This window comes from Dreissena polymorpha, chromosome 4 (genome assembly GCF_020536995.1).
Source record: "Dreissena polymorpha isolate Duluth1 chromosome 4, UMN_Dpol_1.0, whole genome shotgun sequence".
In the NCBI taxonomy this organism is placed as follows: Eukaryota; Metazoa; Mollusca; class Bivalvia; order Myida; family Dreissenidae; genus Dreissena; species Dreissena polymorpha.
This window is the reverse complement of record NC_068358.1, coordinates 61,176,361-61,203,498: the sequence shown is the minus strand read 5'-3', so window position 1 is coordinate 61,203,498 and position 27,138 is coordinate 61,176,361. Positions and strand designations below refer to the sequence as shown.

The 27,138-nt window shown below is 33.8% G+C and overlaps 2 protein-coding genes across 5 annotated transcripts; both read left to right on the top strand.

Moving 5' to 3' along the window:
- Window positions 1-29: 29 nt before the first annotated feature.
- LOC127877082 (uncharacterized) lies at window positions 30-12,666 on the top strand. 3 transcript variants are annotated; one of them, XM_052422711.1, is made up of 19 exons: window positions 30-566; window positions 1,517-1,630; window positions 3,111-3,205; window positions 3,707-3,735; window positions 4,860-5,196; window positions 5,428-5,534; window positions 5,673-5,750; window positions 6,517-6,639; window positions 6,835-6,966; window positions 7,335-7,412; window positions 7,925-8,049; window positions 8,671-8,757; window positions 9,072-9,164; window positions 9,487-9,573; window positions 9,708-9,915; window positions 10,385-10,531; window positions 10,790-10,866; window positions 11,234-11,304; window positions 11,557-12,666. In XM_052422711.1, the coding sequence occupies exons 2-19, from the start codon at window positions 1,619-1,621 to the stop codon at window positions 11,648-11,650; spliced, it is 1,980 nt and encodes a 659-aa protein (XP_052278671.1). In that variant the 5' UTR covers window positions 30-566; window positions 1,517-1,618; the 3' UTR covers window positions 11,651-12,666. The 3 variants fall into 3 exon arrangements, with proteins under 3 accessions (XP_052278671.1, XP_052278672.1, XP_052278670.1); XM_052422712.1 differs by lacking the exon at window positions 1,517-1,630; XM_052422710.1 differs by lacking the exon at window positions 30-566 and having other exon boundaries at window positions 1,174-1,630.
- LOC127877083 (uncharacterized) lies at window positions 12,254-27,138 on the top strand. Of its 2 annotated transcripts, none has more exons than XM_052422714.1 (18): window positions 12,254-12,372; window positions 15,339-15,436; window positions 16,506-16,534; window positions 16,821-17,169; window positions 17,285-17,352; window positions 17,953-18,039; window positions 18,688-18,810; window positions 19,132-19,266; window positions 19,384-19,461; window positions 19,896-20,020; window positions 20,228-20,314; window positions 20,516-20,602; window positions 20,738-20,815; window positions 21,303-21,507; window positions 21,740-21,892; window positions 22,290-22,366; window positions 24,682-24,752; window positions 24,883-27,138. In XM_052422714.1, the coding sequence occupies exons 2-18, from the start codon at window positions 15,399-15,401 to the stop codon at window positions 24,995-24,997; spliced, it is 1,905 nt and encodes a 634-aa protein (XP_052278674.1). In that variant the 5' UTR covers window positions 12,254-12,372; window positions 15,339-15,398; the 3' UTR covers window positions 24,998-27,138. The 2 variants fall into 2 exon arrangements, with proteins under 2 accessions (XP_052278674.1, XP_052278673.1); XM_052422713.1 differs by lacking the exon at window positions 12,254-12,372 and adding an exon at window positions 14,865-15,049.

Sequence of the window (27,138 nt, the reverse complement as noted above, 5' to 3'; positions counted from 1 at the left end):
AGGGCCGCGCTCTGTAAAAATGGGGTTGAATGCATGTGCGGAAAGTGTCGCCCCGGATTAGGGACGACACTTTCCACTTTTATTGTATTTTTGGTTGAAAGAAAGACTGTTCTTGACAAAAAATCAGTTTAGGCGGATAAGTGTCATCCCTGACTAGCATGTGCGGACTGCGCAGATTAATCCGGGACGACACTTTACGCACTTGCATTAAACCCCCTTTTCACGGAGCACGGACCATATATTATGAACATGCGACTAATGTACTGTGTATAAACGCACTGAAACTATTTTACGCTGCGTTGATAACAGGAATAATTGATTGCACATTTGCAGCCTGTAAGAGTCAAATCGTCGCAGTATGGCTGGTCAGGAGATAACGGAGTGAACATCTGTAAATTGCATGATAAACTAGTATTTATAAACTATATAAGGATGAACCACACATAGCATTGTTCGTTTATATCCCGCATTTGATAAACTAACACAAGATATTCCGTTTGTTATTATTTTTATTTTGACATTGACGTGTTCGTGCCACATAAACACGGAATTAATTTTAAAAAGAGGTAAACACTGGAAAATTGACAAATAAACTGATTACTATATATTTCAAACATTTAAGAACAGTGTATATACGAGAGTAAACTTAGTATCCTATACATACTCTTAACATGCTGCAGTTGTCATGTAAAATAGAAAAAAACATGTTTCTACAATTGAATAATTTGAGAGTTTATGTTACTTCGTAAGAAGTCTAGACAAGTAGAATAGTTCGATAGAGTAAAACCGCAATAAATCAATATGTAGTTCTTATGTCTACATCTATTTAAGACTTATATATCTGAACTGTATGTTAATTATTGCAAGACGTAGGTAGAGCAAAAAGAATGGTTTATTGTAGCACTGAGGGTATTTCAAATCTACACGGATTTATGAGTTATTAGTAAGACACACTTTCATTGTTCCACTCCACCACACTATTTAAACGTGAAACGAATATGTTATGTGTTCGAAGTCTTATAACAAACCTTATTAAAACAACGTATCTCGCACTTAACAACCAAATATGATTTCCGATTTTACGAATCCACGAAACTTATTATCAAAGAAATGTGATAACTCTACGTCAACGTTATCTATTTTAATATGAGCGGAAAGGACCTTATGTGTACTTCATTGACCTAAATAAATTTTACATGACAATACACGAAAGAGCGATTAAAATATAACGACCTATACATAGGTGTCATTTATAGCTTACTTTGCCAAAAAGGCACATACGAGCGATTGTATTAGTGTTATTGTGAAACTATATCATTGTGAATTTATTATGGACTACTGATCACAGTAACCAAATTAGGACTAAGCTGAAATTTTATCTTACAATATAAAAACAATAAAACTCCAGAAACGCTGTCAGGAGATAAATTATTGATCTTATCCACAATTTTGATAACAGATCAAATTACTATAAACATTAAATGATTATTATGCCTTTAACACAGTTTTATTAAAGTAGGCGCATCTACTACACAGGACGCCATATTTAAAACGCTGTTGACATCGGGAAATATTGATAACATATCGGCATGAAATTCACTTTCGGCAATCAACCAAAATGGATTCAAAGGTATGTTTGTGTTCATATTTTATAAAAAAATTACTAACAGTCATTCCCCGGAGTCATTCTAATATTTTCATGAACAATTATATAGTAAACAAATATTCTACATATAATAAGAAAACGTATATTGCGATATGTTCGTAGTAAAACAAACACAATTAACTGTCACAACATTACCCTGCATCGATTGTTGTTATTGAAATCGAAAGTAAATATTAATAGGGTATGATATTTTAAAATACGAAATGAATCAATACGCGATATCGTATGACAATTTTGCTTAAACACTAAAGCTTTTAATCACCACGATACACATTGTTAAACCTTTCTATTAAGTAGTAAACAATATCGAGTTTTGAATTTATGGTTAACGAGTGCTTTAAACACTCAATCAACCCTGAAATAAATAAATGTATGCAAAGAGAGTGTGTATTTCCTATCTTTCAATTAACATTACTTGCATTTGAAAAAGTAGTTTGCAAATTAAAAACTTGAGAAAATAGAAAGACAATATCAAAATTTCATTTATACGAGTTATTTATAAACTATTTGTTCTATTAATAGAATATTGGAATCCCACATACATACTATTAAATGCCACAAACTAGAACATTAAAGGCTTAAGCACAATTAAGACAGTGTACACTAATAATATTGGTATACTTCTCAGTTGAAAAGTAAATGAAAACATGGGACTTCTTAAATAAGTGATGAAATCAAAATATGGAATATTACTTTTATGATTATCTTGTGTAGCTAGCGAGCATGTTTTAACATCCTTTGCGAGTATGGAAGATTTATAAACACACGTATTATGTAAAATGTTTTTAGTAATTACGTTATATCACTGCTAAAATCAGTTGAACATCTTTAAATGTCTTCATTTTAAGGATTATGCCTTGTAGCCGAAAATATTATGTATATTGGCAGCCAATATAGAACCATCATGCAATCCCAAAGGGTTGCACATATGACCCACATGCATAAAATATGGGCCCTATGAGACCCATTTGGTTTTCAGTTTAAAGTCTACATGGGACCCATATGGGTTGCCCATAAGGCCCATTAGGGTACACTATTTCTTGTTTGCTGGGTTCATGTTCCTATCAATTGCAAAAGACTTAAATTGAGATATCGTAAACTCACCTGGATATCTAAAAACATTAAGTTTGAAGCTAGTTTTCGTGAAAACCATTTGTTTAAACGGTGTTATGTTTTTAATGTATAAAATATTTAATATCTGACACTAATTTTACTATTATTACTCTGACATACTTGTGTTAAGTTATTTATTGATGCGCAAAATATTTATTTTGATGACGTGTGCGCTATACAAATGCCACGTGTTTATGTATTAATAATTGATAGGCCACATTCTATTACAAGTTTATCCCCAGATGAATAAGCAGAATTGACACTTCATTTATATTTAGCAATCGCCCGAGAGTATGCTCTATACAATTATACTTTGTCATGTATCATGCAGATACAAGCTGATTTGGAGGTCATTGCCGCCGGCACAAGAGGAATTTTGACCTCGCTGGAACATATCGAGGAATATGGAGGACACATGTGCAGAAAGTAACATAATAACTCCCCATTATTCTTAATTAATATTCAGCTATGTTTATATGTCGCAATTACATAAAATGTTAACCTTACCACTTAAAATAGTCCGTTTACCATCTCAAATAAGATTTTAAGATCAAATAACAGTTTGTCGGCACTTAATTTACGCAAATTGTCTACCTAAAAAGAAATAAGGTCAATGATTTTTAAACTAAATCCATTAACCCATTTATGCCTAGCTTCTAGAAAAAAGGCCTTGGCAAACAGCGTAGACCCAGATGAGACGCCGCATGATGCGGCATCTCATTAGGGTCTGCGCTTTTTGCTTAAAGGAACTACTGTAAGAAATATTCTAAATATAGAAATAAATATACTAGACACCCTCATTTTGGAAATAAATTGATCCAATTTAGAAGGATTGAAGAGTCCACTAGGCATAACTGGGTTAACTCAGTCATATCAGAGATTGTTCATGCCATCGATTCTATACTATGATATCCTATTTATTTGTAGCCATGATGTGCTGTCCGAGATCGAACATGGTAATATATTCAAATGTATTATACGTCAAGCCATTTGAAAAGAATAACAACATTTTATGTGAACACAATTATAAATAGTTTTTTATTATATTGCTTGCTGTGTAATTAAGTTTATCTTGATTGAGGACATTTCCGCTGTTTACAAGCGTGGGCAGTGCTAACAAGTAAACACTTGTGTAAAGTAAATACATTGAAATCTATAAAAATAGATGAGTCAATTGATTTCTCTTACACACGTGTTTATGAATACATTCCAGTTACGATCATCCTAAACTGTCTTTAGAAGTTATGTATTTATTGCTGTTGTTCAATGGTCGTAATAAACCCAGAAAAGGGTAAAACCAACTAAGAGTTTTTAAAGTGTGATATTATGGGCATTTTTCAATGTTGAATTAAGCTGAAAAGAATTACTATGTCAAAAGAGTTAGTTAACATGTGGTTACTGACCAAATATCTGCAACTCATCTTGCTACCAGTTGTTTATAAAAACATATTTTATATTCGATATTTTACATGACTCACCAAGTCCTGTAAGCCGAAATGATCCGTAAAACAAAATTGTGTCTTTGTGTCGTATGAACGAATCTGCACTAAAACTAAAATTTGGGTTAACATCGTACATGCATGATCAGTTGTCAAACTAAAGTATGGTGTGATATTGTTTTAGTATGTTGATGCTGCATTAACAAATATAAGTTTATATGAAGTGAAAACACCATAAATAAACAACGGTTGCGATTGACACGTATAAACTGTTAGATGTCCATAATATCACTTTAATAATGCCTATTAAACATTAAAAGTCCATTTCGATGCTGATATTCTTTTAAACATATTGAATGTCATTAACCAATGCATGAAGTATAATTGAAAACAAATTTGTATGAAGTGTGTTCATTGTTGTTGGTTTAAGTTAACAGTGAGTTAGACGATCTTAAAATTTGAATCCACAATAACCACGTGAATAATAACCAAAAATCCGTATTTTACACTTTGAATGAAATATCTTGAAATATTTACTTGAATGATTCAATATCATTATTTAAGTTTTGAAAATGTCAGTGTTGTAAACTGCCATCTTAAGTGAATGTGAGAATGCATATGCTATTCGTATATAATTGCAGACCTGCATGTTCTAAATGAACGGGTATCCGCGGCAGAGAAATCAGTCAAAAGGCAACCAAGCATGGCACAACTGAGACGAAGATTCGACGAGATACAAGAACAGATGGATGAAATGCAAAGACGTCTCAGTCACATTCATGTTGGTGCCTCTGCAAATAGCGCGCTAATAGAATCTATATACGTGCAAGCTTCACCTAGAAACGGTTCTGTCCCACAATCAGTCGCACCCAATCACGGACGTCTCCTACGAGGGTCGGCTAGTGTAGTACAGGCTAACGTTAATGTCCACAGTCGCAGTCCTACCGAGAACAATGCAACACATTTTAACTCGCAGCCGTGAGTTGTAACGAAACAGAGTAGTGAAAATTGTTTAAGAATTTTCATAGGAAGTTAAAATAAATTGCTTAAATAAAACTATTCGTTCACCTACGATATGCAAGTTAAGTATTTTGCAATAACTACATGTGGCAGTATGGTGTTTATTTCAATAAACTGTTATCGAAATTGTTTCAGGTTAAGACTACCAGCTACTTACATCTTAGTCTTAAAATCGTTTTGTCATTAAAGGACACAAGACATTACATCCGGCGATGAGATCAGTGATGAAGCATTAAAACAACATACGCCCACAGAACAGGCTATAGTGACTCAAGCATGGAATCAACCACCAATAGGTCTCTTCTTGTAGTTTCAGTTATATCAATATCCCTTTTACATAATATTTTATTTTTAATTTTATGTTTAAAAACAAAAGTATGTTTAACCTAAGGTCAATAACCATACATGCGCGTGATTATTGTATTCATTTTCAGGAGCACAGCAACAGACATCCGAGCAAACAATGGATACACAGGCATGGATTGAATTTGCTGACAGGGAGTCAGTCGATGGTATGACCAAACTCCAATACACGATCTCACCGGCATCATAGTGTATTTAACAATATATATGTGGGTCACATGATTTCTATTTAATCTGCAAAATGCGAAGAAGATTGAAATAACATCCTAAATCAATAAGTTTCTTTTGTGCGTATATAAATTGTACAGTCGGTAAATTTTGTTGGTTCTATAGATTTCGTTTGCTTATAATTGAAGACCAGTCACTATAGAGCTTAAGGCCATCTGGATATTTAGTGCTGCGTAGCCAATGATGTATGTTTTCGAGAGCAAATACATTTCACACGTTGTCACTAACGACTTAGTATGCATCATTAAAAACTTACCTATAAATACTTTTTATTTCGATCAAAACAACACACGATCGACTCTTAAGTAATTGTGGGTAAAAATTTGAAATGCTATCATTGAAAGCACATCCATCGCCAGGCTACACTCATCTACAATTTTAGAGGGCATTACACTCAATTAGTGACCGGTGGTCAATTACAAAATGCAATCCTTCGAAATTATTCAATATATTTACAAAATATGCGGTAAAATATAAGGAACAAAACACACCGCTTAGAGCAATCTGGCCCTTAAGTGACCTCCCGGTAAATTCTCAACATAAAGTGACCCTCTGCCTACGACTTCGTTCCGCAATAGGTATGAAGGTTTACTGGTCGGATACTAAAGACCATTGTTAAATATGTAATATATATTATAATCCAGCTACTATTTGTGTTGCTGTATGTTTATTATATTCCTGTCCCAGCGCGATTACGCACACAGCCACTAAGGGGTTTTCACACCGTCTTATTGCTGGATATATCCGAAAGTATGACATCAGGAAATTCATGGGCACAAGCAAAAACATTTGTCAGCGAATTTATGGCAGGTAAACTATGCCGTTTTATAACTTATAACTTCAATAAATTAGCACCAATCTTTGGTTCAATATCAATTACTGTGAAGGTGAATGTTAATAAATCTCAGTCAGAATTAAGACATATTTCCAGTTACGACATCTCGGAATTCTGAAGCTTTTGTAACAATATACGCTTTAGGTATGTTTTTTGTTTTTATGAACTAGGTTTACAAGAGCACGACCCCCTATATCAACCATCAGGTGTGAATGAGCACGTAGCGATTGCCACATTTGGTCACAAAACACAACTGGATGTGTTGATGACGACTGACTTTAGTGCAGCTCGAGATAAAATAGGTATTTACAATAACTATAAAATGGCTGTCAAGTTACCGGTTAATATTGCCTCACCATACTGCATTGCTGTAATAATATCCCATATCATTAATCTCGGTGTAGTTTTCCTTTTTATTTAAGCAGTCAGGCGCGCTGAATAATGATGCAATTCTAGTTTGTTAGTTGTCATTTGAAGGTCTTCTGATTTGAGCAAGTTACCCTTGGTGAAAATAAAAGATAGAATACCAAGTAAATGATGTAAATGATTGAATTAAGATAATATTTTCTTGGTATTAAAACATAAAAAATTGCACAAAGGCACTTTGTTACGGTTTTATCTTTTAAGTCAAGATATTAATGACCGATGAGTATTTGCGTGTGTTTCTCAGACACCATGACGCTGGGCGGTCCCAGTCCTCTATATGGAGGTCTGCTGGTTGCTCTTGCTGGTGTCATATCCGCACAAAGTAAGCACCTTATATTCAAAGTAAAAAATATATATAAATAAACAATGCTATTCTTGTCCATGCTCCTTAATAAGCCTTTACACTGTTGTCAATAAAGAGTTTAATGAAAATCCATATACAATTGTATATTATTAGGCATCGACTTGTTGAATTTTTAAGACATTAAAGACTAAGTTAACAAAACAATAACATTTTGATTTCATGTAACGAGGTAAAATAACAGTTGGTAATATATGCCTTGACTGAATGAAACATACAAACGTGCAGTTATAAATCGATATCAGTTTAATTAAGTTTGTATAAGATATATTGTCTGTATGGATTGCGTCTCAATTTGCTCTGGCTTTGACGGGTGTGTTGAGTTTGTTTTAGATGATTTGTTGTTTGATGCTCTGTGTTTCGTTTGTTCCTGTCGTTTATCCTAGTTTTAATATTTTCGAATATGTACATGTTCATATAGAAAACACTCCTCAATCGTAATTCTGATTGCATTTTCTCTTTGTGTCTGTCAGATAAAGCGCAACGTGTCAACGGTTACCTTATGCACAATAAAATCATCGTTATAACAGATGGTCGTCCGACTGAAACTGCGAAAATAAAAGGACCTGACGTCGCGGACCAACAATCACGCGACCAGGTTTCTGTTGTTTTTTTTGTTTCCGCTTAAACACATATTTTGAAAACGATCCGAATGACTGGAGTATGATTTTGAATTTGTGATATGTCGGTTGTGTGGGTGGCATTATCAAAAAATGTAGGAACATATAATACAATTGACAATATGATATTTTCAAACAGCCAAACATCAAATTGCAAAAGTAGTTGACAGTAAATGAAAGTTGCTAATATTCAAGATAAGTTTTTATTATGGTGCTTCTAATGCAAGAAATCTGAATTGACTCGGTTAAATGAAAACCTTCAAATGCAGCTCAAGAGACAATTATACCGCCAACCAAGATTCTATTGACATTTTGAGGCGAATTTCGCGTAAATTTGTAAAACCGTATAAGAGACAAAAGAAGCTGACACATAAGTGTTACGGACAGACTGACGGGCAAACGGATGGACGGAATTGCTGACAGACGGACTAATGATAAATTCATTCATCTAGCGGACAAAACGACATGACGGTAATAGATGAGACATGAAATAAGCATGCATATATTTCTTAGAACTGATTATTCAATTTCAAGTTATGATCTGATAATTTGTTCATGTGCTTTGCGCTTGTTATACAAGGATGTTCTTCTTTTTGTAGACTACTGTGGACATATTAAGCGCGATGAACATTATAGACACTAGACTTGTGTCTGTCCTGTATGTCGGAGTTGGTCATTACGACAAGGTTTTAGTATTGTCTTAATAATACAAGCGTCAAATCTGAAAAAAAGTAAAAATACATCATGTTCGTTTTAATTATTATTTTTAAACATAATGATAACCCATTTCAAAGCGTTGTTTTTTTAATTATAATTGTTGCTGTATTTGGTTATCGCAAATGTACGCCATGGTACATTTTGACATTATATACACCCTTACGTATTCCATACTGAAACTTCCCCGGTTTTTATGTAAAATAAGATTGTTTTTAGTATTTGTTTAAAATAAAATATATAGGCTCAGTGCATATTAAATGAAAATTTAGTTCACATATTTCAGGAGTTTTTGGAAATTTTGGCCGCGGACTCGCCATCCAGTACTGTTTTCACTTACAAGGACGGACGAAGGCTTTCACGGCGCAATTACCTCTGTGTAAGAACACGTTTTTATGAACAGTACAGGATGCAAATCATAACAAACAGATATATGTTTCATTGGTTTATTTAACATGTATACTTTAAAATTTACATAAAAATGGCTTGTTGGTTACATTATAAAAGTATTTTTATTCAACAAAGTTTAATTTTGTTCCTTGTTGTTATACAGTGATATACGCATTTAGTTTCATTGTTATAAACATAAGGAATATTAACAATTTATGTACGCGTTTGAAAAACAAGTGACGTATGGGGTTCATGTTCTGGTTTTCAATGACCATATTGTCAAAATGAAAATGTTAATATTTAAATTCCAGTTAAAAGTGTCGTTCGTAGAATTGACATTAGCTCGACTAATCGGACACGGAATGGGAGCTGATACCACAATAACAGCTGAAGATCTTGTAATATAGTTTGTTCCTAATTTTTGCATATATGCTAGATCGTTCATGTAGCCTTTCGATTACACGTGAATAAACTTAAACCAAATGCAACGAAGAGTAATACATTCAAATGCTAATTATTAATGTTAATATAGGACGATTTGCGCGATATAGAAAGGACCTCCGCCAATTATCTCGCACGAATTGAAAGGGGTGAAAGACAGAGTAGAGAAGAAAAATACCACGAGAGCTCCAATCCTCAGCTTCCGATGATTGGTACCCGTGTTGTTAGAGGGCTGGACTGGACCTATGTGGACCAGGATAAGAATGGACCGGGAACTATTGTTGGTCATGCCGCCAATGGTAAAATCTACGTCTTTAATATGCCATATTATCATTTCTTTCATATGAATGTGTAATATTTTGCGACAATTATGTAATTTACTAGAAGCGCATATTTAATTCAAAGTTTTGCTTGATGTACTTTTGAACAATACAATAAACGTGGAATAAAAATCTTACGTTATGATTTGATGATTGTTATATTTTATTTCACAGTGTTCACATACCTGTACAGTACTTAACTGTACATAACATTGCTAGATACTAACTACCTAATGTGTTGAAAGTAAAACAACACCTAAGTTGAATTTTACTAAAAAATGGTAATGTCAATTAAATAGTTTTCATCAATGCTCGGTACCATTCAAATACGTTTTTGGAGGTTGTAGAAATCAAGTCTAGGTGCTCTGAAATGTTTATACCTTGACCATTTTCCGAGAAACACACACATTATTGTTGTAGTTGGGAAATGCATATTCTCTGTTTTCAGATGCCGTGGTTTGGGTACACTGGGACGAAAGTAATGAACTTTATTGGTATCCTTACGGGGACGCCGGTTTTGCTGTCCTCATTTCTGACGATGAAAGGAAGTTACGTCCAGGTGAAATAGTAGCAGTTGGATGCCGCGTAAAACCGAGTATGTAGCTTGAATTCAGGAGAAATATATGCGCTTTTTCAATATTTTAGTTTCAAAAAGATGAGTTGTCTACGCCCACATATATATGTATTGACGGACAATTAATATTGCTTTAATTTCTTAAAATAGTAATTTATACAACATTCAGTAACTCTCATGATGTACCTCAACAAACGGTTGATTTAGTCATATAAGTAACCTACGAACACATTAATTGTTAACCGAACCACAATATGCACCCAAATAAGTTTTTTACAGGTCCATTTGCAAAAGTAGAAGGCGTGCATGCTTGGAACACTGGGGTAGTTATTCGACTAAATCCTCCAAAGGCACACGTACGAAACTTTTTCCTCAGAGTTAATAGATCAAGCTATGCATAATTTCATCATATTTAGATGCATTTTTGAGGTAATTGAGGTAATTTTGAAAACATGGATGCATAAATGACATGTAAAGGTTTTATGAATTTAAATCTTGTTTGAATGTATTGTTCGTTGTAATGTACCCTTCGGTGTGTGCATATAATTGCATACATGCATATTAACGTATGATGAGAAAAAGAATGTGTTTAAGGGCTTTAGTATATAGAAGCCCATTCAGAACAGACGTAAATGGCAAGACGACACTAGCAAGAGACAACACAATTGATTCAAACTCGTTTATTCCGAAACGAACATTCACAGTGTTTGATTTTCTCCAAAGGTGCGATGGAGCAACGGTAAAAGAGGCGACTATACCTACGGCGTTGATGACGATGCTGAAATAGAACTAAGGTACGTCTAAAGAAATCAAACCGAAAACAAAACAAAAACAAGTCGAAAAAGTAATAACAGCTTGGCAATGGAAATCAAAACAATCAGCATCGTAGCGTGTACTATGATTATTAACAATATGACCTTTCATGTATTTGAGCTACAATTTACTTTAAGCCAGTAACATATAAATTTGTATTGCATGTGTTTTGGTAGCGTTGTATTCATACTGAATTACAGCATATTTTAAACTTTTCGGATTAATTCTTATAGCTCAGCGTCAAGCGAGAGTTGCGTCGGGGAAAGACCAAATCTAAGAAAAGCAAAACGGACGAGGAATAAAAACAAGCAGACAAAAAATACCTGATTGCTTTGGAGTTGTGTTTGCGAAACATATAAAACCTAGGCGTGAACAGAATATTTTCATGTTCATATTTTTTTAATGAGCCTGTAAGCGTTTCGAACATGTATTTGGACGTAAGGAAACGCCTGGCTTAATAACTCACTTAGTGAACTAATTTATTAGTGATTGTTCATTATTTATTTATTTTTGTACCTATCTCTCGAGCTCGAAATTAATAGCACTAAGCATTATTACTAGTTTCTGTGATACCTGTGCATTACTATTATTAAACATGTAGCGTATTATATTTACTCATTTTATATGTATATCGTTGTAATTATAATACATAAATACTCAGTATTTGATTATAAAAACATTCACATTTAAATAAAACAAACAATATAATTGTTTTATAACGTATATTTTTATTCTTGGGCATATAACCATTATGTACAATCATGTTTTATAGGATTGAATCTGTAGATCCTGTAGATTGAAATTATAATTTGTTACAGAGTGTAAGGGAGCAAGAATTGCAGAGTGTTAACCATCAATGCACACGTTAAAAAATGCTTTGAAATTGTTTAGCGTAAAAAGTAAATTTTTAAATTTGACTAAGTTTGGCCAGTAAGATCGAATATAATATTTTGTTCGTAGATCTTTATAGATGGAGCAAGTAAGTAAGAAGTGATATTCCGATTCAACAGTGTTTGCGTTACAAAGCTTACATTTACGTTCAATTCTGGGTATGTTATTATATCTACCAGTCTCTATTTATGAGCGCTAAGTCTAAATCTGGATAACTGTTGTTAATTATTTCTATTATTAATGCAATCTAAAAAAAAATTTCATAAACGAATTCAGTCTTAAACATTCTGTAGTGTTCTAATTTCGGTTGGTTATTAATTGTATTGTGCCAATTTTGTATAAAAACTGCTGTATGTGAATAGCTTTAAACCAAAAATGAACATTTGAATTGTGTGTATGTCTGAACGCTTAGCTTCGCCTGCTTAATAAATTGTGTTTGAGTTTTTGTTTAAGGTGTGTACTCTTTATAACGTGTTATCTCATATCGGTAATGTTCTGTTGCAAAAGAACTAATACCTATTTAGGAATGAACAAGTGTAATACAAACGTTATCTCTTTCACATCACATATCCGTGACTCGGATAACTCGACCTAGCTACGGTAAGGTCGACAGCGGTTAACAATTTTAGGTGAAATTTGGTGTGTACATTTAGCTATTGGTTGTCTCATATTTTGTTTTAGTCATTTTCTTGCATTGTTCACGCGCTCGTCTGCTTGCCCGTCCGCAACACGGACGAAATAACTTAAAAAGTACATATCATTAAATGTATTTCTACCTTTAACTCAAAGTATTACCGATTCATGAAAAGCAATTGGTATACTTATAAATTGCAAACCAGAGATTTGGTGTTCACATTTTCCTATATGTGTGCAATTTTCTGTCTGTCTGTCAACCATTTCTAGTTTTTCCCCCATCCTTATATATGTCCGTCAACAGAAAAACACACACTAAATCTCTCTTAAAGTACATATACAGTGGTAATTAACTAAGTATGAATATTGAAAGGTATGTGAAAAGTATGCGTGTTCCTTCATTTCTGCACATGTCAAATATCAGATTACCGTTAATAATATAGCATTACACTTTGCAACAAGTTCTTGGAAGGTCCATACAAATAATCATGAAACGTCATGTATACATGAATAGCATATGGGACTAATAAATAACGCACAAGTGATAAATTAAAACTCCGTCTTACGAGAAAGCGTTAGCGAATGTCCAGAAGTATTCACACAGTAAAAATGCTACTTTTGAACAATACAATTGCGTAGATAAAAGTAAAATGGATTACTATTTTTCGGCGTAAGCTGTATTAAGCCAGCTTTTCACCCTGACTTGACCTTTGTAAGTGTCCAATAATACTCAAATAAAATTTCCCGCGGCTAGGTACGAATGAATACACTTCATTTATTCCATTGGCTGATTTGAGTATAACACCAGAACATTGGAAACATATCCGCGTCTTTGTAACACTGTTTTACTGCATGAAACAATTTTATCTCTAATGAAAAGGCTCAATAGATAGAACAGTTTTACAATCAATGTTCGACATAAATACAGTTTGTGCGTTCACCTTTTATTTTCAGAGAATTACCCAGCGCAAAAGCGTTTATACTAAAGGCTATGTTGTCATATTTAGTACTTACTTGCATTGCATTTCAACTCGCGAGGTTTCGGGTCAATTCGCGGCCATTTGTGAAAGTCAGAGTTTATATACAGTTCATCACCGGAGTTCGCAGAAGGGGTTGCGATCATTGTGTTACACCGGTCTTACTGACAATAACGTAGTGACTGTAATGCATTGCATTCCAATCCGCAAGGTATCAAGGTCAGTTTGCGGTCAGTTGCAGAAATCTTTATATAAACGCCATCTCGTAAACTTTGTGCACTTGAAGTCTGTTTTGATCAGAAAGATACTAAATAAAGATATTCGGCGATATTATTGTGGTATGTCAATCATCGATTTTTAATATGGTTTCAACATTTGCATGATAAGGACCAATTTTGATCAAATTAATTAGAAATATTTATCCATTTAGACCAGTTTATTAAGCATGAGCACAATAATTCACTATACTATAATTATGCAATTAAATAAGATTCGAGTATTGCCGGCTGACCTATATGCACTCGTTTATTTTCATGTTTCTTGTGTTTTTCTATTCTGTAAATATAGATATCTGAGTAATAATATCACATAAAGCAAAATAAGCCACGAAATCTGGCGCAACACCCCGTAATTGATTTGCTTATGATGTAGCTAAGAACTGCGCAGAAAAAAGGCATCCGCTACTTTTTATCTCATAGAGATAACTTTTGATCGTTCATAAACATCGACCACAATCAACGCCGTATATCTTTTTTAAAGATATTTCTTGTTTAAATTGCGCTATGTCTTTTGATATTATCAATTGCGTCATATTCGCATTAATATGACAAATACGTATTGCATTTATATTACGAAATCGACCAACAGTTTTGCTATTTAATTTATTGAAAGATTAAAATCTAAAGTTGAATTATATCGAAACGAATAAAAAAATGTTCAACTCAATACTCGTGTATATAGTCAACCTTCAAAAACACTGATAAAACAGTATAGCCATTTATGTTTATACAGCCATAAAATGCAAACATTATATACTGTTGTTGATGCGCTGCCTTCGCAGGACCCCGTAGATGCCGTACATAATACCCGATATTTTAATTGAGGAAGTTAATTAAATACACCGTTTATTTATACACTGTGGAATGCCCTTTAGTATTATAAGTTGTGAAATAATTCTTTTCATAGGACACAATTATTGGATTTAACATACCAAATGGAAGAACAGGTTTTGTATTTTGTTTAACGTTATTGCTGAAGAAACACATTTTATGTTAAACACTTATCTTACGTGCATTTATGTAATGTCGTAAAGGTGTGCATATGCATATTTCAGCTCCACAAGCCGTACGTGTATATCGAAAGTAGGTTTTAACTTAAATGTACGACATCAAGAATCTTATTCAGGGTCGATATATTAAAAGCAATTTATGATAAAATACGTTTTACTAAAAACTTTTGTTTGTTTTAAAAGATTTATATAACATGTGTATTAATATAAGCAAATATCTTTGTAGGTTAATTTAAAGTCCGACCTCAAAAAGATAAAGGAGGGCATAAGGCAACTTGAAGCAAAAATGAACAGGGTTTTACCGAGTGAATCAGACTGCCCTTGGTAAATTGAACATGTGTTTTTATGAGTCATATCTTTTCCATCGTATTTAATAAGTCAATTCGACTATTGGACTATTATAGTTTTACTAAATTTATCAAAACATTCGGATGTTTTGAACATTTTACAATCGCTTCTGATAAACAGCTGAAAGTATTTAATCGGAGTAGGGAGCACATGTTTATGTAAATTTATTTAGTATTCTTGTACGGTCACATTATAGAGAAATCAAAGCGCTGAAGGCACTGTAGGTGTTCGCTGTTGTATAAGTTTAGACGCAACTCAGTTTAAAAAATTAGGTTATAGCTTTTTATTTTGCAAGTTTTAAATGAACACAATCCATTCAAATTTATAAACAGTGTGTCTTTAACCACAGTTCCAGAAGTGTTTTTTTAATCATTAATAAAACTATAATTTAAGCTTCATTTTGGGAAAACAGGGCTTTATGCATATGCATTAATTGTCATCCCAGTACCAGAGACTCTTTAAACGAAAAACATTATAAAATCAGAAATGTTGTCCTTGATTGGCTTGTGCGCATTGTACAGGCTAATCAGTGTGCACAGGCTAATCTTAATTGTCATGCATTAAGCCCCGTTTTCCCTGAAAGCAGCCAATAAGTACAGATTTCAATGATAAACAAGAGACTGGCCAATGGCGTCTTACAAGCTGTTAAACACTATGAGTCATATATACCCTGTATACTGCACTGTACCAGTGGTGGACTATAAACAGGAAGATGTGGTGGATATCTTTCCTTGCAGACGCTCTTAGCATTTGTCGTTTGCAACAGGCCGTAGTTGTCTTTCCATAGAGTAGCTAAGCAGTTTAGCGCATACTGATTTGTAAAATTTGCTCTGTAACATCAGTGTGAGCTCACGCTCACACTTAAAATGCATTTGTGTCACATTAAGGGATAGTGTATGCAATTTAATTAACAAACATCTGTATATATACTTGTCAACAAAACTAACGTATTAAATTTCAAATTAACACTAAATTACATTTTTTACCAATGTAGAACTAAAGCACAAGGCTTTATTATTAAAGTAAGATGCTTTTGCTTTTTCAGTTGCAGCCATACGAAAGTTTTACGGGCAGGTAACTGATTATAAATGTTATTATGAAACAAAATATCCCACATAATTAGGACTAATTACGTACCACAAGCAAGAAGATAAAATACCCTTTTTTCCTATAAAGAGCTCAGGGTAGATTTGTATTTACAAATTTATTCTTTTTAATACTTTTTCTGTTCTTACTACACAGTTAGATGCAGTACAGCTAAGAATGTGTTCATGCAATGAAAAAAATCAAAAAAGCACAAACGACAACGTCTAACCGGTATATATCTGGTAATACACAATATACTTATATTTATACATAGAATTAGGTGTCGTTTCTGCTCGCCTAGACGTATTGAAAGCTACGGCGGAAGGCACGCGCTTATTTGAAAATAGACTAACAGATATGCAGATGAAGCTGAATGAAATGCAGCAGACGCTGCAAGAGTTGCAGACCGATAGAGACAAAACTAACGATATCTCACAAACATCACGGTTAGAGCCTGCGAATGCGATTCGACACGATACCCATACCAAGACCTCTACAGGAATTACACAATTACCAGACAGATCAACTGAAAACATTACAGCCTCTGCAGATAGACAGACCCAGACAGATCTGTACTCTACTGAACACAAGAGCGGGGATTCTTTAATTGAGAATGCATCGAGGTAACTCTCCATCTTTTTAATCGAACCAAGTTGTATAATATTCGAATTGCATTTATGAAACATGCCTTCTGACACATTATGATATTGGATCCAATTTTACTATGTTTGCATGTAGCGACAGTCATTCGAGACATGCCAGTGCGATTTGTAATGACCAAGCGTGCTCGCACCGATTTGAAAAAGGTACGCGTTAAACACAAACCAATAATTAATCGTTTAACAATTACTATGATTTGTATCATATAGTACTAAATGCTCACTTAAGATTTTTAGTATGTATATATTTTTAATTTAATGTATTAAAAACATGCCCGCTTCTTAAGTCTTTTTTGAAAGTATTACATGATATCGTTTCGTTTCAACGCTCTTCTCAATTATATAGTATCTTGCTGAATACTCACTTCAGACGATAAATAATTTGTCAATTCAAATCTAACGTATCGTTTTAATAACAAATTCATCTCAAATAATTTGTTGTATCGAAAAACACATTGACACACACCTCTTACTTTTACAAATACTTAAAACTTGAACTCATTATTGCTATATTGTGCTTGTATGCGCTCCCATAATATTATGTAGTTATTTACTGAATTTTCCGTCATGTATGTGAAAAAAACCCACAAAATTACATTTCTTAAACAATTTGGAACTGCTGTTAACTTAAATAAAACAGTAATGAAGAAATGTGTACGAGTTTGTTTTTCATCGATCGTTAACTTCCCTAACACGATTAGAAAGACTTCATAAACATTTGTATTATCTTATACTTATTTCATGCAGAAATGACGGTGATAAAACAACCTAAGCGAAAAGTTTTTCTGAATGAAGATTCGTGGATCTTGCTGGCAAGACATGAAAACGACATTGGTAATATTTGCAACTCCTGGCAATAATGTAAAGAAACAGTATGCGTGGTAATATTTGCAACTTATCGCAATAACTTAAAGAAATTGTATGGGAGCACTCATTACAACACGTTGTAGTCCCTCTTCGGTGACTTGATTTTCATGTGAAGAATTATGCACGTTGAACACATACTGCACTCGCAATATGAGCTATGAGCTACACCCTTATGTTTTATGAAATAAACTGCTTTTTGTTTGAATATTGTAACATCAAGAGACATAACACAATACAAAGTACATACATAATATCTTATTTCGCACTGCAGCTGTAAATTTTGCGCCGTTTTGCATTTTCAAGACCTAGTTGTTAAAAGCCAAAGCAAGTCTGTTCCATGAGATATAACTCACAACCAGTTAACTAACCAGACATTAAAATCCGTTACGGAAAAAAATATCCATGCTTGTATAACATTTATGTAAAACTTTAATCAAGCATCTTACCAGGATTAAATGTATGTGTATTTTGCTGGGTTGAATTTAAAAAGAATATTGCAACAATACTTTTCCATTGTAGCCATGATTAAGTTTAAGCGATGTTTAACCCAGTGCATAATTTATCCAGATTCGAGCAACCGGGTCCAAATTCTTTGATAGCTTTTTACTGTTTTAGCGTCTTTGATCACGGGTGAAGTTAAAGGCGTGGTAACCGTGTTATTGATAGACATATCGGAAAGCATGGCGGTAGGAGAGGCGTGGGTACAAACCAGGACGTTCGTGAAGGATTATCTGAAAGGTTAAACAATATATGTTGTATCATCTGGTATTTGCACGCTGCCTTTAATAACCTTAGTAAATCTCAAAATGTGGTATACGAAAATATACTTTTTGTAAGGAAATACCATTTGACATTTAAATCACAGGCAGCACACATACCTTTAAATGTCTCATTGTTTTTGTAATATATCGCTATATGTCTAAGGTCGCTGTCAAAAAAAGGCAATGGAGACAAGTGTAAATTTGACCCGAATGATAATCATATGCTTTTAAGGTTCAGGCAGTGAGCATAATTTGGTTTTCGCTTCAATTAAAGACAAATGTGTCGCTAAATATACAGGTTTGCAAGACGTTCGAAGTCAGGAACGTTCGTCCAACCTCGAAGATGAATACGTTGCAATAGCAACATTTGGGCACGAAACCAGGCTGCAAATTTATTTAACAACGGACTATGACTCAGCAACTGACTTCATGGGTGAGATAAAAACAAACATAATTCATTGTACCTATTTGATGCTAAGCATACAATTCTTTAAAAACCGTGTGTTTGTAGCTTGAATATGTGCCATTCACAATTAAAATTTTGTTGCAGATCATGTCCGATTGGGTGGACCCAGTCCTCTGTATGGTGGCTTGTGGTTGGCAATGGCAGGGGCATTATCGTGCGAAGGTTTGTGACAAAGATTGCTATAATATTCATGTCTGATATTGTCCTTCAACGGTTGCACGTATGGCATGTGCACCAAGCGCATATCTTTCATTGAAGATGTAGTTGTCACCCAAACCTTTGTGGTAATTGACACACACATTAATATTGTAAAATTAACAACAATGACAGCTTGATAAGCCACTATCTTGTCATAATAACTGATATAAATTATATACGTCTTATTGAAGAATAAGTAAATTATTCTATAACTAGAGTTTCACTAGCATAAATTGGTATTACATAAATATTGTACCGTCTATCTTTATATAACAGTTAGTGTGCACTATAAGGTATTCAATATGTAAGTTTTGTACAATTAAAAAAATGTATTAAGTGCAATTTACTTTGTTTAATGCATTTGATATATCGCTGTCATGACGTCTTTTTCTTTACAGATGGATATCATACAATTAATGGCATTTTAGTTGTACCAAAAATTATAGTCATCAGCGACTATAAACCGACAGAGACACTGTTATTAACAGGACCCGACATTTTCAGGGCAGAGGCAATTGACGAGGTTTTCTAACAATAATTACCCTATTGCTTGTTTATCTTTAAGCTATCCAAATTTTACAATACGCGTGCTTTTTAATAGCTTAACAATAAACATCTGACTATATGCGGATTGAGAGAATCTTACTTTTTCATATTTTTTCCAACTTAATTGCGTTGTTCGTTTGACGCTCATCATTCCACAATACCATGTGTGTTAGTTATTTTGTAGAGTTTGACCGTCATTTTGTCTGCATTAGACTCGATCAGTAAAAGAAATATATCCGTGTTCTTCGTTGCTGTTGGAGACTCTAACCAGGTAGTTATCTGCCTATACATAAACTATTATACTTGTAGTGGAAGTACAAAGATACAAATCTGAAACAAATATGTGACAAAACATGATCGAAAAGGGAATGTTCATATTATTGTGTTAAAATAAATATCATGTAATAGATTTCTTATCTATTTCAAATTTTCAATTAAATGTATGCCTTAAATATTTATGACAACATTTCAGGACTTTGTCAATATTCTTAGGTCCATCGACAAAAACGTGTACACATATACAGATGGACGAAGACTATCTAGACAATATTTCCTCTCGGTAAGAAAACAATTATAATAATCGACCCAATTGGTTGTTAACAAACAATATATCTAAACTACAACATTAGCATTTTTAAATAGTATGTAGATGTATGTACAATGGGATAAGTCTATATTTTAATCATTCATCTAGACAAGGGCCGGAACGTTTGATATCATGTCTCTCATGTGGGACTTCAGACGAAGGCATGACATGTCGAGTGATGACCAGGTAATTGATCATTTGATTTTATTTCTTATACGCTGTTTCGGGGTTTTCGTGGCGCTGTCCGAGGTTTAAAATTGAACGGACGGGTTAGTTGTAACATTCCATGCATCTAACAATTAGACAATTTTCTTCGAATACGGTAGACAATGACCGGGTGAAGGCATACTTCGTCTAAACAGCGCTCATTGAATGTATTTTCATGAATAGTACTGTGATGCTGTTGAGGTATATTCCGGATCACCTTCACAAAAATCGACAAGATGAATGGGGTCTGTATTGACGCTGTCGGCAGTTTATCAGTATCTTGAAAAACACCGAATATTTGAAGCCCGCATCAAGACTATTTAGATACCTGATTTGGAACACAGTCTGCTGGTCTCTTAATCGATCGTGTGTTCGAACCAGATACTTTGCATGTAAACTTATCACCGTTGTGAGACCAATTATGTTTATTTTATTAATACATTATATTTTTATGTTTACATTCTAGGCAGATATGTTCACTATTCGAATCGAATCCGACAGGCGTATGACGGAGCGTAGAGAACGTCCAGATCGAAGAACAATGTACTGTGAAAGTACGAGCACAACATTACCGAAAATCGGGTCACGAGTACGACGGGGCCCAGACTGGCCGATGACTGATGATCACGACGGAAATGGGCCCGGAACAGTTGTTGGCCATGCAGAGGAAGGCAAGCATACGTTGCATTAATTATACTTACTGTAACAATAATATTTAAACTTTATTATGTTTTAAAAACTTCTTATTCGACTAGTTTCAGATTTGGATTAGACATATTTCGTTCATGTCATTAACGAATTGTTTAAATATATACATAAAAAACAATGTGAATTGTGAAACTCAAATTGATCAGCAATATTGTATTTCATATACAAATTGTGCATCGAATGTTATGCTTACAGTTTCAAAAGTATGGGTTGGTTGGGACAAGAATAATCTATTTTGCTTCCCCCAAAAATACGGACTACACGGTTTGTATGAGATTGTAGTGACGGAAGAGCAACGTGATTTGCAACCAGGAGAGAAGATTGCCGTCGGATGCAAAGTAAAGCCAGGTATAAACTTAAAGATTATATTAAAGATGTATGTATTTGAACTGAATTATAATTTATCGCGGGAATTGAATATACGGTATAAATTCAAACTGTCCATTTAAAATATGTTATCGAAAGGATTGTGTATGCATTTATGCATATAATACTATGTAGTATAGTTGTCACTTTGTCTGACAATTTAAGTCTACAACTTGCAATAGCAACATCATGTGCATATGTTACATAATGTTTTTTTAATGAAATATATAACTTGTATTGATAAAGTATTGCCGAGGAGTGAGTATTAGAATAGCCGACAAATACGTGTAGTGTACTCAAATAATAAAGTAAATCTCTTATTACATGTTTGGCATAATTTGTGTTGAGGGACATATACGTGCTTTATTCTTCTTGCTAGGCCGAGACGGCAATTTTCAGGGGTTTCATGAGTGGAACACTGGCATCGTCATTCGAGTCCAACCACCAAAAGCTCATGTACGTAACCAGATCAATCCCGTCTTCATGTATATATGAGCCGTGCTCTGTGAAAAGGGGGTTTAATGCATACGCGTAAAGTATCGTCCCTGATTTGCTTGTGTTGTCCCCACGTGCTAATCAGGGACGACACTTTCCGGCCTAACTACTATTCCGCTAAGAAGAGACTTTGTTGAAACGATAAATATCATTAAATCGGAAAGTGATGTCCCTGATTAGCCTGTGTGGCCTGCACAGGCTAATCTTGGACTACACTTTACGCACATGCATTAAGCCCCCTTTTCACAAAGCACGGCTCATATCATTAATAAAGTGACATGGACGCGAATCAACGAAAGTTTTCAACAGTTTCAACTTACACTTATTCCATCAATACGGAATATTGTTTTACTGAGAACGAAAAAAAGCATTGATATATACTTATATAAAAATTCATGTACGGCACTCAAATACTCGGTGTATATCCTGATTTTAAAATACAGGTAATAATTGACATTTTTTAAGTTATTAAATAAGAAACACAAGTCTAAGCATTTTTTTTCACTAAGTAATCGCATATCCAACGCATGAACTGTTTGGCATGAAGTGCAAATATATTGAACTACATAATAGTTTTCGCAGATGTACATTTTTTCTTTGTGATATCACTTCATTTTAGTCATCACATGACTTATTATTAATTTATTTCTTCGTCGTCAAAACATATGATAAGTCATTGTTTGAATAAAACTCAGTTTTCGTTCAACATATTCAAATAACCTTGCTACATCCGCGTCATGCGAAAATTAGTGACATATGCGGCCGGCGTAGCTCAAGACCAGTCTGCTCACTTGCGCCGTCTGGTCATGGGCTACGTCCTCCTCTATTAAAACAGCATGCACGGTTTCGTGGTACCACCTGAGTATCCTCCTCGATAACATATCATGATAAGAATGCGCAGGCTAGGCTAAAGCGACGCTGTTAGCACTTTCTCAACACCTATTTCCGCATGACGTGGGTTTTTAAAAATCTCATTGCGTCTTGTAAATGACACATCAAACCACGATATATTCCGATTAAAAATTGAAGTCATGCTGTGCTATTTAAGGCTCTATAAAGGTGAAGATCCGTAATTATTTACCGATTTTTAAATATTATTTTCATATTTTATTTATAAAGGTTATCAAAAAACAATATATATATGCTATTGGACATTACAATAAAAAAATGAGCAATACAACTTGCTTTGAGCTCAAAATAAAGTGTCCTCCAAGTCAATTGGGTTTGCAAACAAACTGTTTATTTACATCGCTGTTTACTCGGGAAAGAGAAAGTGAAAGTGACTCGGGTCACCAAAAATATATTGATGAGTTTTAACGTTTTCCGGTATTACTCACAAAGTAGGTCTCTTCCAAATGGTTAAAACGTTTGTAGTGAACTAATAAGTTACTTTCTGCTGGTAAAAAGTTGTTTAAAATAGAATTAAAATTGATTTTTCTTTCGGCTATTTTAGCATTATGTCACCGCTCTGAGGTTACACGTCACGTTAGTTGCAAAATTGTAAACATTTCTTTCAATTATGAAACGGGTATATCTTCCATAATTCTTGGCAACGTTGTACCTAAGCTTGTTATCAACATTTTTTTATGCAAGAGTAACTGAAATCCGGTAAAAATTTGACCAGTTGATATGCATAATAAGTGGTTGTGTCACCTTTATAGAGCCTTTAATAAAACATGACAAATGTCGGTAGCCTATTCTGGCTTGCAGGAAAGATTTTCAAACAAACTTATCGCGTGCGTCGCAGCTGTGTGGCTAAATAATTAAACGATTTCCCATATATCATGGACCCTATACTATTTTAGTGGTTTTGTCTAACAATACTGTAAAATGGCATTTACTGATAGGTTTTCATTCATTTCTTTAACTAAAATTCGTGTTATTTGATATATTGAAAGTAATAATGTTTTATCAACATTAAGCGTTTATTGATAGTACTTTCCGTCCTCCCTGACGATTTACTGAGCCAGCACTGACCCTGAATGTCTAGTGAAATTTTATCTTATTTAAAAAAGCTATGCTAACATAGACTAAAAGGTTAGGGCAGGTTACAGATAAGTTTATGTGACGAGATTCCGAAAACCTGAACCACGGGCATTGCTTTTCTCGCCGAGCAAACAAAATATATTTAACATTTGCCTGATGTTCCGTGTATCCACCATCGTCACAATGTTTATAACTTAAATTAAAAAATACAAATAAGAAAACGGAAGAAAACCTTGCCAAACATCCAATAATATTATGACAACAAAAATGACATTCCTATACTTTTTCAGGTCCGTTGGGACAGCGGATCTCGTGGTGACTACAGTTATGGAGAGGATGGAAAATACGAAATAGAAATCTGGTATTTTCTTCATACTTAAATTTGGTTGCCGGCTGACATATTGGGATTCAGAAAACTTAACATGTTTAAGCGTGTTACCTTCTTTATTTAATGATAACTATCCAAGCATAATAGTTCAACTATTTTACAGCACATTGACAAAGGGTGAAGCATCCGCATCTGGGTCGCCATGTCTTGATGCATCACCTAGTACTGACGATGCAACTGGTGTAAAGCCTAATCAGAAAAACAAAAACAACAAGTAGATACATGTACATTAGGTGGTCTTGAAATGCATCGTCTTTATTTCATCTGTACGAATATATATGTAAATACGAGTGAGACATACAACACAATATAGCATGATATCAAGTGTATTTCAATATATGAGATGAACGATTTAGGCCGAGAGGGAAGAATAACTGTGATTTTTGATTAATTGTGTTAGATGTGTATAAGTAATGTGATAAATATGTCGTGTGCGGCATTCCATCATTTACATGTTAAATGGGCATTTTTCTTATCTACAGTCATTGTATTGATATGTCTGCATTTTGCGGGACAAATATCTGATACAGATATAAAAAAACTCATATTATCATATTCGCGTCATTTAATAGGGCGAGAGAAAACAATGACACTAAATTTATATGTATATCCATTAAATTATATCTGTAATTGTCTTTTAATACATATACAGTACATTTTCTAGCTTAAAAACGTGTATTATGTATATGTAAATGTTATAGTAAAGTATTTGAAAATAGCAATAATTAGTTTTATTTTAAGATTTTGTATAACTAGAAACATAATTGTATTATATTTTATTAACTATTTAATTAAACATACCTGTAGAATTTTTAATGATCAAATGTATTTTATGGATTCGACATCGTTCAGTTCTATTCGATTTTAGAATTCATATGTGTTAACGAGTGGTTTCAATGCAATTATAAAAGGTTTCCCCAAATCTAAATTGATTTTATTTCAATTCATATTTACAGTACATTAAACATGTAAAATCGCATGGGTATTAGATTACATGCTTCACTATTTTTATTTGTGAGCGTTAGCTCACAAATAATGCTGACGAAATTTTGCATTTGCAACCCGTGACTGCCTGTGTGGATAACTGCAGTAAAATTTAGCAGACGACGAATGCTAAAAGCGTCTGCTCTAACCACCGCATTTGCCTGTTCTCACTGGTACAGTACATAGTGTGTATTTAACAGATTGTAAGAAAAAGTTTGCCAGTCTAGTGTTTTTCATTGAAATCTGTACATATTGGCTACTTTCAGGGACAACGGGGCTTAATGCATGCCAAATAAGATTAGCCTGTGCACACTGAATAGCTGTATCAATGATTTGAAAAAAAAACCCACATCTCGACCTGTGTTTTAAGACACACTCTTTATAAATTTGAATAGGTTATATAGTCATTTCAAACTTGCGATATAAAAGCTATAACATAATTTTGTAAACTGAGTTGCGTCTAAGATTATACAACAGCGAACACAGTCAGTGCCTTCAGGGCTTTGATTAACTGCGTCATTAAAGGGGCCTTTTCACAGATTTTGGCATTTTTTAACTTATTCATTAAATGCTTTATATTGATAAATGTAAACATTGGATCGTAAAAGCTCCAGTAAAAAAATCAAGAATAAAATTAAAAAAAGGAAAAGAACATTGCCCGGAGCAGGTTTCGAACCAGTAACCCCTGGAGTCCTGCCAGAGTCCTGAAGTAAAATCGCTTTAGCCTACTGAGCTATTCCGCCGAGTACAAAAAATATTAGTATTTTATACCTTATATAAGGCAATCTTCGTAGTTCTACAAAATTTAACGACAAAAACAGAACTCTCCAAATTATTCAATCGTTTCGCGTTGCAACGCTTTATAATTTTTAGGTTTTATAATCGTCAAAAGATGCATATAATGGCTATATTAAAGCATGGTAAATGTTCAGTATTACTGTTTCCTCACAAATATCATAACTAACACGAAAATTTGCGAATCTGAAACAACTTTTTTCAATTTTGTCAATTTACCAAAGCGTGAAAAGATCCCTTTAAGGCTTGAACATCGCTGATCACTCCAGTTGTGTTTTTATTATACGAACGCTATGTCTGTTAAATAGCGCAGTAAAAATATGCTATTTATGACACGTATATTGTTTAAATAGTGCCAATATTTTAAACGTTGAATTAAAACACTTTTAAGCGACAGTCATCAAGATTTAGCCTTGAACCATCCTTATAGTATTTTATCTTGGTAGATTGAAACATAAAACCATATGAAGTTACATAAGACTACTATAATTATTCTAGGTTTTCGGACAATTTTTGTTTCTTTTCCGAACTTTAAGATACGAAAAATATTTTTTTTTAAGCAGGTATGCGACAATTTAGA